The sequence below is a fragment of the Excalfactoria chinensis genome, chromosome 24, assembly GCF_039878825.1.
Source record: "Excalfactoria chinensis isolate bCotChi1 chromosome 24, bCotChi1.hap2, whole genome shotgun sequence".
NCBI classification, from domain to species: domain Eukaryota; kingdom Metazoa; phylum Chordata; class Aves; order Galliformes; family Phasianidae; genus Excalfactoria; species Excalfactoria chinensis.
In genome coordinates this window covers 3,879,047-3,893,399 of record NC_092848.1, presented here as the reverse complement: position 1 = coordinate 3,893,399, position 14,353 = coordinate 3,879,047, and the positions used below count along the sequence as shown (strand labels likewise).

General features: G+C 47.8%; 2 protein-coding genes and 1 pseudogene across 2 annotated transcripts; 2 read left to right on the top strand and 1 right to left on the bottom strand.

Moving 5' to 3' along the window:
• The first annotated feature begins 2,986 nt into the window (after positions 1-2,986).
• LOC140262364 (feather keratin 1-like) lies at positions 2,987-3,316 on the top strand. The gene has a single exon (XM_072356667.1). It carries the CDS (start codon positions 2,987-2,989, stop codon positions 3,314-3,316), a length of 330 nt encoding a protein of 109 aa, XP_072212768.1.
• A 6,207-nt stretch (positions 3,317-9,523) lies between these two features.
• Positions 9,524-11,235, bottom strand: LOC140262506 (feather keratin 1-like; annotated as a pseudogene).
• A 2,208-nt stretch (positions 11,236-13,443) lies between these two features.
• LOC140262370 (feather keratin 3-like) lies at positions 13,444-13,758 on the top strand. The gene has a single exon (XM_072356678.1). It carries the CDS (start codon positions 13,444-13,446, stop codon positions 13,756-13,758), a length of 315 nt encoding a protein of 104 aa, XP_072212779.1.
• Positions 13,759-14,353: the final 595 nt, after the last annotated feature.

Sequence of the window (14,353 nt, the reverse complement as noted above, 5' to 3'; positions counted from 1 at the left end):
CTCATCTATCCCCATGGACCTGTGGCAGTCCAGTTGGAGTAGTAGATCTCTGTTTCCTCCTGAACTGTGTGGGTTTATTCTGCTTCCCAGACAAGACTACCAGGTCAGAGAGAGGAGTAGCCTGAGGATAACCGGTCTGTCCTCTAAAGAGAGACATAAAGAAGGCATTCAGAACCTCTGCCTTTTCCTTATCCTCAGTGGTCACATTCCCAGCCTCATCCAGTAAAGCATGGACATTCTCCTTAGTCCTCCTCTTACTGCTGATGTATTTATAAAAGAGTTTCTTGTTCCTTTTTACTCTATTGACCAGTTTGAGTTCAAGCTGGGCTTTTGACTTTCTGATAACAAACAGCTTCTTCTTAACAACTTCTCTTTACTCTTTCTGAGTCACCCGTCCTTTCTTCTGCAGGAGGTAGGTTCTCTTTTTCTCCCGGAGCCTCAAGAATAGCTCCCTATTCATCCACGCTGATCTTCTTCCCTGCCGGCTCATTTTGCAGCTCATGGGGACAGCCTGCTCCTGTGCCTTTAAAACTTCCTTTTTGAAGAGTAACCAGTCATCTTGGACCCCTTTACTTGCTAAGAATGAATCCCAGGTGATTCCCTCTGCTAGTCTTCTGAACAATTCAAAGTCTGCCCTCCGGAAGTCCAAGATGGCAGTTTTGCTGCTCCCCCTCCTGGTTCCACCAAGCCATTCCTGAAGGTCAGTCTTGTTGGATAAGAAAGAGACAATGAAGGCATTCAGTACTTAGCCCTTTTTATCATCCCAAGTAAACAAGTCTCCTGTTGCATTCAAGAGAGCATCCACATATTCTCTAGCCTTTCTTTGGCCACTGAATTACTTGTAGAAGCCCTTCTAGTTGCCCTTGATGTCCTTTCTCAGATTGAATCCTATCTAGCTTTTAGCTTTCCTTACTTGATCCCTGTCTTCATGGACATTGTGGCTGTACTCCACCCAGGTTACCCATCACTACTTTCATCCTTCAGAATCTTCATACTTTTGTGTTTGAGTTTGGCTGACAGTTGTAAGGCTGTGAAACAGTCCAGGCCTGACTTCCCCTTCCTAAATTCATGCTGACCACTCACTGTCACCTGCTTTCACACCTTTTGCTTGCCATGACTTTGAAAGTCAGTTGAGAGCAGCCTTGCAGTGATATCTGCCAATCCCTTGTGTGTATGCTGCTAGGTCTAATGTATTCATGTAAGTCCAGTCTGTTTATCTGTTTCCAAGCCTGTTCATCCTCTACTGAAACAAAGTCTCAAATTTTGCCAGGATCAAATCTTCACATTAAAATCTTGGCCAAGAACCTTTTGAGATCTCCACTTTCTCCTCATGCCCTGTCCCCAGGTAAGATGTCCCTTCAGTACTGGGGCTCCCTTCACTTTAGCCTTGATTTTATAACTGCCATGAAGGTCTTCTTTGTTCTCTTTGTGCCTTGCCTGTCTCAACTCCTGTAGGGTACTGGCTTTCCCAACACCAAGACTGCATTCTCAGATAGACTGGCAAGCTATCTCCCTAGGGCAAACATCATCAAGAGGAGGGCATACATTAGGACAGCCTGGATGCCAGTGAAGGCCATGGCCAGTGAATATCAGAGTGAGCCAAGAGAGAGGCAGAAGAAAGATTCATGCGGTATGTCTGTGGGAATGAAGTGACATGCTTTTTTGAGTGAAAACACCTTATAGAACATAAAATTGTGAAATGGACTTGCAGCTACCTGTTGACTAGAGAAAAAATTAACAATCTCGTGAAGGCCTCAGAATAAAAACTATGCTATAACATTCTTGTAAATATTGCAGAATAAACACATACATATGTACGGTGAGGAAAACAAGAGTTATCTTGCTTAAGGTGGTCTTGGGCCATCCCCCCCCCCCACACACACACAACACCAAGGCCCTCCACACCAACATGCAAGGGGAGAAGTGCAGTGGTACAGCCTACACTGTAGGTGTTCAAGCAATAAGAAGGGAGAAAAAACATATAAATATCTATCCAGAAGGAGAAAATTTTGAGGAGTGCATCTGCAAGCAGCAGTACAGTCCACCTGCCTGTGAGGGGAAAGAGAAACTGATGGAGCAGGAATGAAGGTAGGCAGGGAGGGAGAAGGGCACAATGAATCCACACACACACATACACACACACAAACACACACACAAAAAAAGCCCTTGAATATCCAGAAGAGACTACTACATGGACCAGAGAATATGTGCACCTTTGCAACAAAGTTGCAAAGTAGAACAAGACATTTCCACAGACAACTAAAACACCAACAAGGGAACACTCTAATGGCTTGGGTTATAAGATGTGCCCAGACTCATGCATTGCTGCCTGGTAAATCTGTGCACTTTTCATCCTAGAACTTGAAAGGATTCTCTGTGTACAAATGAGTAGGTCAGAAATGAGGAAATGAAATGACAAAGTCGTCAGAAAAACAATGAAAAGACTACGCCATTAGGAAAAATAATTTGCATTTGAGGTGAGTCTTTTGGAAAATTACTGCCCACGTAATGTGACTTTAGACCTGAGGCATTATCAGAACAGTATAAAAGCAGGCCCTTCTTCCTCTCACATCCACTCCACTTGCCTCCGCTGATCTGGGAACAAGGTGAGTCTGAAGGCCATACTCCTCCTCTTTCTAATCACTGGGGATTTCTCAGCACACGCTTGTGCCTTGATCTTACTTTGGGTATTGGGGTGACAGCTAAGTAGAGGAGAAGGAGGGGACAGCAGGTGTGTCACGGAGAAACACTGGAGTGTCTCCTGACCCATGGTCTAGAAGGAGACCTACCTGAAAGTGATAGATGCTTGCCAGGACAAGGAGGACCAAAGTGTAGGAGAAGACCTGCTGGCATCCTTTCGAGGCCACCAGCTCCACAGTTGGCATGTGTCTTAACTCTCTGACTGAGGGCTGGCAGACTGCTTCTCATTCAGCTCCAGGCTTCCCCTGGACCTCTCTCCCAACAGGAGCCCATCCAGACACCAGACATGTCCTGCTACGACCAGTGCCTGCCCCGCCTGCAGTGCCGGCCCTGCGGCCCCACCCCGCTGGCCAACAGCTGCAACGAGCCCTGCGTCAGGCAGTGCCAGGACTCCAACGTCTTCATCCAGCCCTCTCCCGTGGTGGTGACCCTGCCCGGACCCATCCTCAGCTCCTTCCCGCAGAACACCGCCGTGGGATCCTCCACCTCCGCTGCCGTTGGCAGCATCCTCAGCTCTGAGGGCGTGCCCATCTCCTCTGGAGGCTTTGGCCTCTCCGGCTTCGGCCTCTCCGGCTTCGGCAGCCGCCTCTGCGGCAGGCGGTGCTACCCCTGCTAAAGCTGCTGGCCGTGGTCCTGGGGGAAGATTCCCAGAGGCGGAGAAGGTGGTAACATCCCGGGAACAGAACATTAGGATCTTGTTTCCCGAGGGACAAGCAATGTCAGCATCTGTTTCAAAAAGGACCTAACGGTCCTTCTCTCTCCGTCGAAGGGGCAGATGGACAACTGTCAGCATGTTTGGCATGCCACACAGTGCAGACTGTCATCTGTCCCTGCTGCTTCCTCCACCAGGACCTCCCCTCAGAGTGACCTCGTTTCCTACTTTTCCCTCATTAAAGATTTATTGCATTCCAGCCTGTGCCTCTGCGTTGTCCTTCCCCATGGGACACTCCAGACAACAAGTGCCTGGAGGAAAGGTGTTGCTCTATGGATTTCAGCAGGTGTCTTAGCACGTTGGAACACTACGCCTTTCCTGAAGGTTGCAACACTGCTGGCGGATCCCTTGGGAAATCACTGTCGCTCACTCGTGAGGGGGTTGCCCATGAGTCCTGTAGCATCCCTGGCCTTCAGAACTACCTTTTTGCTTCTCTGTCCTGACATGCTCCCTCGGCCTTGATGTACACCATGCAGAAGGTGTTCACTGTTGGCCCTGGCTGAAGAGCCAGAGCTGCAGGGGAACCTGGGAGTGCAGCAGCTCCACAAGCTTGCAGAAGGAGACAGCAGGGGAGAGGGCAGAGCAGGAGCAGCAATTCCCTCTGCTGTGGACACAGTGGTGCTGGGCAGAAAATGGTCTCAGTAGGAGGAGTCTGTGGCCTGGGCAGTATTGGGACAGGCTGAGATAGAGACATTTTTCTTCACCACGGCCCATATGATGTTGTGTTATAAAGGCGTAGTTAAACAGTAGAGCTAACACCATGAAGTTTTAGCACAGCATGAAGGCCTTTTCTGTTTCCCATCCTGCACCCAAACAGAGCAGAGTAAGGGTCAGAAAGAGACTTAGAGGACATACATCACAGATGCTGTATGAACAACCTATTCCAGTGTCTCATCCCCCCCCGACTAAAGATTTTCCACCTTATATCTAATCTAAAGCTTCACTTTTCTGCTTTTTTTTTTTTTTTTTTTTTTTTTTTAAGTAAAAATTCCCTACAGTCTCATTACTTTTGGACCACAAAAGAAATCAGTATCTTTCCTGTTTATAAGCGCTTCTCAAGTGCTGGAAAGTTGCAATGACATCTTCCTGTAGACTTCTCTTCTACATACTGATCAACCACAGCTGCCTCATCCTTTATTTGTAGGAGAGGTGCTCCTCTTAAGGGAAATAGAAAATAACCTCTACCTGCCTTTACTTCTGTGTGGCCAATTATTTATTATTATTTTTTTAATTATCAAATATTTTGTTTTGCTTCTTTGTTTTTATTTTCCTTTAATTGAAGAGTCCTTATCATAATAAGGGTGAAGCTGGGAAGGGGAGTGAGAGAACAGAGTTGTAGTGTTTAGCTTGCCATCTTACCTTGACGCTATGCAATTGCTACTCACATCAATTGATGTGAGATTAGCTTTGTCCAGGCAAAAAAACCCTGTTCTTATATCTCACTGCAGATCTGGCTTAAGCTTGCTTTTCATGTGACCTCCCATTCTGGTTTTTGTTAATGAGGTAAAATGCAGGAAGATTAATTCTTCTACCTTTCCAGTGAGAAGGGAAAAGGGAGGAGAGTGAGGAGGAACATATTCAGGGTAGAGGTTGAGAGAAAGCCTTGCGTGTGTGTGAGGAGGTGACCTAGCTTTGAAGGAGAGAAGTATTTCACAGACACTGCTTGGCACATTGATGCTAAATCCTAAAGAGTGAGGAACTTCTTGTATCAATAAGGGATACTTCCCTAGCAACATCCTTGTTCCACAAGAGCAATTAGCCAGTACACATCAAGCTGGTAACATAGCTCTGATGCCTCTGACAATCTGGCAATAGTTACTCCTGAATAATGCTCAGTTTAGCAGATGCCTCACTGCAGCTTACCTCCTCTGTGCAAACACATTGGCAGCTATTATTTAGTGTTCCCTCATCTTCTATACCAGCCACTCCGAGATCTGTGAGACTGCATTACAGCTACAAGGCACCAAGTGTACGCATTATTTAATGTTCCCAAGAAACTGTGTGCCTCTTCAAGGATGTAGGCAGGTAGGCAATTATGGAAAGGAATGGATCCAGGGATCACTAGGCTTCTAGATGCAATGGGAGCATGATGTGTGGCAAAAGCCAGTCCTAGCTATTAGGCAATGTTCCTCAAAACTCTGCCCAGTCTTCTTTATACTGATATACCACTTGCTTCTCAGCTCAGGCTGTTTGAATCATTTTGAGAATTCATGTCCTGCTACTTCCATCTCTGCCTGGGCATCCTAGCAAAAACTATGAGCAGAGGAGGGAAGGAAGAGTCTATGGGCAGGAGGAGGTACAGGGAAGCATACTGAATGTCAAAGGGGCATCCAGGTGCTCTCCCAGATAGTACAAACTCCAGAAACAAAGGTTCCAAAGAGGTTTGCATCTTTGGATTTGGTGAAATGCACGCTTCATCCAATGATGTCACCGACAAATAAGATGAAATTTATTGGTTCCAATACTGACACATGAGATATCTGCATTGGAAGTCATTCTTAGGAAAAAAATGAGAGTAAAGTGGATGCATGACTAAGCATACTCAATGCAAGTTTGTGTTAACTATTGCTCAGCAAAACCAGTGCCATCAGCCCACTTCCAGAACTACTGAAGAATAATCTGTTTCTCCACAGGCTTTAGTAGGAGGGTGTCTTTAATGGGAAAGACAAACACAGAGGCCCAGGTACCACAGAATGATGAGAGTCTGAGCTATATAGCCAGTTATTCACCTGCCCACTGCACAGAAGGAGAAAGGCCAGTAGCTTATTCCTAGCTCAGACTAGACCTATCTCTTTCCCATTGCAAGGGGTGCAATGTATCAACAAACCCACAGAAAACAAGACTCCAAAGCTTTGACCCCAGTCCTCTACCAACTTCAGGGACCATCGGGGAACTTTGTTGGGGGCAGTTGCCAAGAGTTTTAGGAGGGGAGGCATCCCCTGCCACAGTTGAGGTTACTGAATGTGGAGAAACCAAAGCAAGTGAGTCCAAAGCCTCCAGAAGAGATGGGCACACCCTCAGAACTGAGGATGCTGCCAACAGCAGCAGAGGAGGAGGCCCAGCATGGCCAGCATGGTGGGCACTGTTCGTAGCAGGACCTGTCTTGTGTCTGGTGAGGCACCTGTTGGGATAGGGGACCATGCCAAGGAAGGGGAAAGTGAGGAACATGCTGCCATCCCTGTAGAAGAAAGCCAATGCACTGTGCTGGCAGGGGATGTGGAGGCTGTGTAAGGAATCCCATGGTCTTCTTCTTCCCTTTAGCTCCATTGAACCTACCAAGAACAACCAGGCACAGGAAACACCTCATGCAAGATCCAGCAACACTTGATGCTACACAACAGCTGACCTCTTCCCTATAACATGGCAACCTATAATTCCAAGACTGTTCATAGGCTTTAAAATGTGCAGAGAAATCTTCGGGGAGGAGTGGTTGGTGAAAAGGCTTCAGACTCACCTTGTTCACAGGGAGATGGAGGCAAGAAAAGTGAATGAAAGAATAGGGAAATGGACCCTCTTCTATCCCACCCCAGCACCACCCCAGGCCTACAGTCACTCCAAACAAGAAGTAATTTCCCAGGAGAATCATCTCAAATACAAACTGTCCTTCCTAGTGGCACAGGTTTGTTTGATTTTTGATTCTGTCAAGCCTGTCATTTCTTATTTCTGACCTTCCCAGTTTGGCCACAACGACTCATTCCAAGTTTCAGAATGAGAAGTGCAAGGAGTTTCCTTGCAGAAGCAAGTCAGTATGGGTAGAAGACATTTCCCAAGTGCTGTAGGGGTTCTGTGATGCAGGCAGGGGACATTTGCCTGGGGAAATGTCATGACCTACATCATAACCAACCACCGCCAGCAGGAAGTACATCTTCGTGTCGCTGATCTCCCGTGACAGCGTGTATGATGTGCTGCGGAGGGTCTGCACACACCTGCACTCTGGTACTACCCTACTCCCAGTTGTGGATTCCTCCTCCCTGGGGACATTCAAGGCCACGCTGGATGGGGCTTTCAGCCACCTTGTCTAGAGGGAGATATCCTTGCTTATAGAAGGGGGTTGAAACTAGATAATCTTAAAGGTCCCTTCCTGCCCAAACCTTTCTATGAATCTATGATCATTCACTGGATTTTGGATGAGAACATCATCCTTTCAAAAAACAACTCATGGTAATGACTGTCAGATGAATTCAAGGTTGCAACAAGACGGGATGAGGTCAGACAAACAGGCAAATTTCCCCCTAGAATGGGAAGCCTGGGTTGAACATGTATGAACGCAGCAGCACACCTGCCTGTGCAAGTGATATGCAGTGTGTGGCAGAGCGAGCTGGAAGTCAGTCGGGGAAAGAGAAGAACATGTCTTGTTCATGAACACAGGAGATTTTTAGCATATAGATGGGAACTACAGTAACTGAAAGCTATGTATCTTCAAAGGAAGCTGCTAAGGCAGGTCTTGCATTTCCCAGATGTGTTTCATTCCTGCAGGGTTTTTTTCCTGCTCTTCCCATTCTGGCCTGTCCCTACTCATTCAATTTTTGCACCTCTCATCTTGGAACATGAAAGGAGTACCTGACTCTCAAAGAGCAGGTCAAAAATAACAAAATAAAATTGCAGAGATGATCTGAAAGCAGAACACAACCTGCATAACTATGAAACATAATCTGCACTGCAGGTAAGCCTTTTGAAAAATCACTGCCTTCATAGAGTTATTTTGGGCCGAGGACAGTTTTAAAGCAGTCCAATCTGATCACAGTCTTATCCATTTCCTTAATTCAATCTCTCTCGGGAAGAGGTGAGTCTGAAGAATGTTCTCTTCTTGGTTTTTCAGCACATCCTTCATCCTTGATCTTCCTTTGAGTACTGAGGTGCCTGCTAACATTGGGGGAGAGAAGGGGGTACTAGGTGTGTCATGGAGAGATCCTGGCACTTTCTGAAATTTCTCCTGGGCTATGATGAAAGAGGAAAAATGGTTGGGCCTAGCAACTATTCTTAGGGATAACTGGGATGAGAGTGAAGGAGAACACCTGTGGATAGAGTTACAAAGTCTAGTAAAATTTACAAAATCTAGTCTTCCCAGATAGTAAGTGTCCTCATACTCACAAGCAGGGATGGAATGCTGCTCTTCACTAAGCCCAATGCTCCTCCCAGTGCTCTCTCCCAACAGATGCCCCTCCAAATGCAAGACAGGTCCTACTAAAACAAGTGCCTGCCATGCTAGTCATGTCAGCCCTGCAGCCCAACCACTCAGGCCAACGGCTGCAACAAGCCCTGTGTCAGGAAGAGCCAGGACTCCATTGTCTTACATCTAACTCTCTCTGGTGGTTAATGTTCTGGAAAGGTATTTCTATGCTTATTTGGCAGTGCCCACACTCTGTAACAGTCTCTGGGGATAGTAACGACCTCACACCATCAGCTGTTCTGTGGAAAAAGAACACTAATTAAATAGTGAGAAATCTCACCTGTCTGTATTTTCACCACTGCTTTTTATCAAGTTTCTCAGAGCCATGAACAGTCAAATTGGCTTTACCCTTAGGAGACAAATTAAGGCTGCATTAAAGTATCCAGTGCAGTTCAGTGACTGCTATCCACTTTGCTGTTCACACTATTTCTTTCTTTCCAATAAGCTTAGCAAGTAAGGAACCCTTTCCCAGAACCAGCATTTAGGAACACCACTCCCCCACCCTGGGCAGCCTTTGTAAAGGAAAGGATAAAACAGAGGTACAGATCGAAATGCATTAGATATTTAATGAGTGGAAATTTGGAAACAAGCTCAGTGCAAGGGGAGCCCCAGGTGCCAGAAGCACCAGGGGCAGATGAGAATCCGCACAACATGGCCATGGCAGCCATGCCTCCAGGTGTCCGTCTGCCCTTTGTACACACAGCACAGGGCCAGTTGGTCCTTCTAAGGCCGATTGAGTGGGACTCGCAGAACTGGAAAGCTGATGGTGAGCAGGAAGGACACAGGGAAAAAAAAACAAATAAAAAAAAAAACATGGAATAGGGGAAAACAACTCATGGAGCACGTTTTCTGAGATGAGGTTGGCCCCAGTGCTCTCTCTCAGGTCTGCTTCAAACTTCACAGACTCTGGAGGTGTTTCTCCGGGACCATGGCAACATGATCTAGCAGGGGTAGCACCGCCTGCCACAGAGGCGGCTTCCGAAGCCAGAGAGGCCAAAGCCTCCAGAGGAGATGGGCACGCCCTCAGAACTGAGGATGCTGCCAACGGCAGCGGAGGTGGAGGATCCCACGGCGGTGTTCTGTGGGAAGGAGCTGAGGATGGGTCCGGGCAGGGTCACCACGACAGAAGAGGGCTGGATGTAGACGTTGGAGTCCTGGCACTCCCTGACACAGGGCTCGTTGCAGCTGTTGGCCAGCGGGGTGGGGCCGCAGGGCTGGCAGGGCAGGCGGGGCAGGCACTGGTCGTAGCAGGACATGTCTGGTGTCTGGAGGGGCACCTGTTGGGACAGAGGGTTGGGAGATAAGAAGTATGTGAGGGAGGAGCAGCCTGCCATCCCAGCAGGAGAGAGCCAAGGAACAGTGCTGACTAGGGATATGCTGGATGTGTCAGGAAGCCCACGGTCTTCTCCTTCCATTTGACTCCAGTATTCCTGCCAAGAGGGACCAGGCACAGCTATGTCCTTGACTAGTTCATAGCTCAGGAGACAGCCCATGTAATGTCCAGCATCATGCCACACTGTCTGCCCCCTTCTCTCTCTCAACTACCTGCTTCCCCAAGATCCAGCCTAGGATAAAGGCACATGTATGTGCAGACAAACCCAAGAGAAGGAGATGATGGTTGAAGTGCTTCAGACTCACCTTGTTCCCAGGGAGATGAAGGCAAGAGGAGTGGATGACTGAGAGAGAGGAGACAGGCCTTCTTTTATACTGCTTGTGCACTGCCCCAGGCCCACAGTCACTGGTACACAGGCAGTAATTTTTCAAGAGACTCACCTCAAATGCAAATTATCCTTTCTAATGATGCAGGATGAGGTGTCAGTTTCCGTCAACACCGTCATTTCACTTCCTTGTTTCTGACCTTCCCAATTGGTCCACAGAGGCACCTTTCAAGTTCCAGGATGAAAGGCACAAGGAGTTTCCTTTCAGAAATACGTCAATGCGGGTAGCAGACATATTCTGCACTTCAGGCATAGCTTGTTTGTCTTGGGAATTGTCAGGACCTTATTTGCAACCGCCTTTGCAGCAAGGCAAGCATATCCTCATGTCCGTGTGTCCCACTTCTGAATACCCTGGAGATCGACCCCCAGCTCACTACCACCTCCCTTCAGGTAGCTATAGAGGGCAATGAGATCTCCTCTGAGACTCCTCTTTGCCAGACTGAACAATCCCAGCTTCTTCAGCTACTCCTCATAAGCCTGTGCTCCAGACCCCTCGCCAGCTTTGTTGCCCTTCTTTGAACACACTCCAGGGCCTCAGTGTCTTTCTTGCAGAGAGTCACATAACTGGACACAGTATTCAAGATGCGGCCTCACCAGTGCTGAGTACAGGGGGACAATTATTTCCCTTTTCCATCTCCCTCAAGGTTTGTCTCTCAGACTACTCCTTAAGTCTCTGTTCATTCCCTGAAAAGTCAGGTGGGGCGTTCTGCTGCTTGCAAACATCTTCTCCCACAGCTTATTGTTCTGCAAAGGCATTTCCGTATTTATTTGGCATTGTCCACTCTTGTAACAGTCTCCAAGGACAGTAACAATCTCATACATTCAGGTGTTTTGTGGAAGGAGAGTATTGCCTTCCTGAGCCCTCTTATTACCTAACAAGCACCATGGAATATGGTCCCACCTTTTGAGTTGATGGCTGAAAAAGTGATTTCCATCCTCTCAGGGATGGAATTACCTGGTGCAAGTGATGCTCAGGCCTGAAGAAAGCACACACAGCTGGGAGGAACCATGCCTGAAGTGTGCTTCGTGGCCAACGCAAAATTAGACTGTAAAATCTCATGGAAGACAATGAAAGACATAGAAGACAATGTCAAAAGCGTTGTTGAACTCCAGCAAGAATGTATACAGTCCTCTTCCCACATCCTTCGGGATTGTTATTTCATTGTGATGAATCATTTTCATGGATCCATGACTTTTCCATAGTGAATCCATGCTGAGTGCAATGCTCTAGATATTTTCATCCTTCACAAGCATGGAAATGGTTTCCCCGTTTAGCTTTTTCAAGGATGCACTGTTCCATCTCCTATCTAGAAACTGACCGGAGGCCCCTGTTACTCTAGCTCCCTGCTTCCATTTTCTTGGTCTTCTTAAACAGGAGTAACATGCACATTCCCCCAGTTTTGGAGCACTTCCCACAGTCACCACTCTTGATCAAGAGTGGACAGCTCCCTCAGCACTCTTGGGTGCATCTCTTCATGGAGCAAAAAAGAGCAATGTGTTACAACTATCCAGTTTGCTCAAGGTTTCCCTGACACAACAGTACATCTTGTTAGCTCCAGCTTTTCACTCTGGCCTCTAAACTGTGGGATTACTGAAAGTCACGCTTGCTGGATAAGAATGTGTCATGGTTTTGTAATGTTGCTGTCAATATTCCACATCATAACATGATGTGCAGTATGGATCATTAAAAAGTTCCTACTCCAGTTCCATGGAATAACAATGTCCCGAATACTCAGCTCTCAAAAGAAAACTACGTATCCCAAAGGACTTCGTGCTCAAAGATAAGTCATGGGAGGAGGACATATATATGTAATCTCTCTCCCAGGCTGGAGCTCTGTCTCTCAGACTCTCAGAGAGTGGAATGTGTTCCAGCCGTGTCGCCTAGAGTTCACAATAGGCCTCTCAGTTTTTGGGGACTATCTCTCTCTGTTTTGTTCAATTCATTAGCCTCAATAATACTGTATTATATTGTATTATCTTGTATTCCGATATCATATTTAGTAAAATAAGTTTTCTCCTTAGATTGCCGCTTCTGTTCTCTTTTCCCATTCCCCTTTTGCTTTCCCTTTTGGGTCGGGGGCCCTACGGGGTGGCTGCCCCCTGTCATGGGCACAGGTAGATCTAGGTAACCTGTGACAGAAAGAAACAAAGAAGACAATCAGGACCTCAACATTTTTGCTGTCCCAAGTAACCAGGTCTCTTGTTCACTTCAGGAGAACTCCCTCATACACTCTTATTTTCCAGTTATCATTGAGATCCACGTATAAGCCCTTTGTGTTGCCTTTGACGTGCTTTGACGGACTGAATTCTCTCGGGCCTTTAGCTTTCTTCATTTGATTCCTGGCTGCACAAACACTATTGCTGCATTCCTCTCGCGTTACCTGTCCACGCTTCCATCCTCCAGAGGCTTCCTATTACTGTGCTTGAGTTTGGCCAACAGCATTTTCTTCCTCCTTTTCTGTTCATTTTGGTGCTGTTGTCCTGGTGTAATCCTTAGGTCTCTCATACCAACACTTGAAAGAGGTCAGCCTGACAAAACTGGCATTTCAGAAATGAGGAACTGAAATGGATGAACAGAGGGAAACAGAACCACAATCTGCACCACTGACCAGCATAATTTGCATCTGAGGTGAGTCTCTAGGGAAACTGCTGCTCACATGGAGTGACTGTTAGCCTGGAGCGATGCCCATGCAGTATAAAAGTGGGTCCATCAGCTCTCTCCCTCATCCACACCTCTTGCCTCCATCACCCCAGGATCAAGGTGAGTCTGAATCCCTTTCATCACTCTGTCCTCCTCCAGGAATTCTCTCTATTTAGAAGTGCCTTCATCTTCTGTTGGGTCTTGGGAAGGCAACTAGTGAAGGGAGAGGGAAGAGGGCAGCTGTTGTGGTGTCAACAGATGCTAGGTCTTGCCTGAGGTGTCTTCTGAACAATGGGCTAGACAGCACCTGTGACCACTGTGCCTGGCCACTCTTGGAGGGGCCAGATGTAAGGAGAAGACAACAGGATTCCTTACACAGACTCCATATCTCCAGGCAGCACTGAGCCTTGGAACTCACATGCTGTGAAGGCAGGCTGATTCTTACTATACCCTCCTTTTGCTCCGCCCTTTCTCCCAGCAGGTGCCCCTCCAGACAGCAGACATGTCCTGCTACGACCAGTGCCTGCCCCGCCTGCAGTGCCGGCCCTGCGGCCCCACCCCGCTGGCCAACAGCTGCAACGAGTCCTGCGTCAGGCAGTGCCAGGACTCCAACGTCTACATCCAGCCCTCTTCCGTCGTGGTGACCCTGCCCGGACCCATCCTCAGCTCCTTCCCGCAGAACACCGCCGTGGGATCCTCCACCTCCGCTGCCGTTGGCAGCATCCTCAGCTCTGAGGGTGTGCCCATCTCCTCTGGAGGCTTTGGCCTCTCCGGCTTTGGCAGCCGTCTCTGCGGCAGTCGGTGCTACCCCTGCTAAAGCTGCTGGCCGTGGTCCTGGAGGATGACTTCCCTGGACCCAGAAGTTGGTAGAGGCCCTGAGAGGGAGCACTGGGAGCTTTTCTGAGGGAACAAGCAACACCAACACCTCTTGCAAAAAGATGGGGCCAGCATGGACTCTCAGAATGCACTGCCATATCTGCCTTTCTCCTCTTCCACTTTCCTCTTTTCCTCCTGATGCCTTTTTTGTTACCCCTGCTCCTCTGATCCATCAAATTTAGACAACCAGCTGAGGGAGAGGCTCTTGTCCTTCTTCCTCTGTGGAAAAATGTCAGATGGACATCTGCTGGGATATCCACCATGACCACGCAGTGCAGGTGCTGTCCCTGCTGCTTCCTGCTTGGTGTCCTCCCCTCAGAGAAACTTTCTTTCCCTCTTTTGACTCAATAAAATTTTGGTGCATCTCAGTCTGTGCCTCTGCATTGCTCTTCCCTGCAAACACTCCATGTGCCAGCAGGATGTCTGCTGCTCTGGAGACTTCAGCAAGTATGTGTGACACATAGGGTCCATCACCTTTTTCCTATCAGTGGTAGCCTGGTACTGCTGACTCCCTTGGCAGAGCACTGTCACTCCCA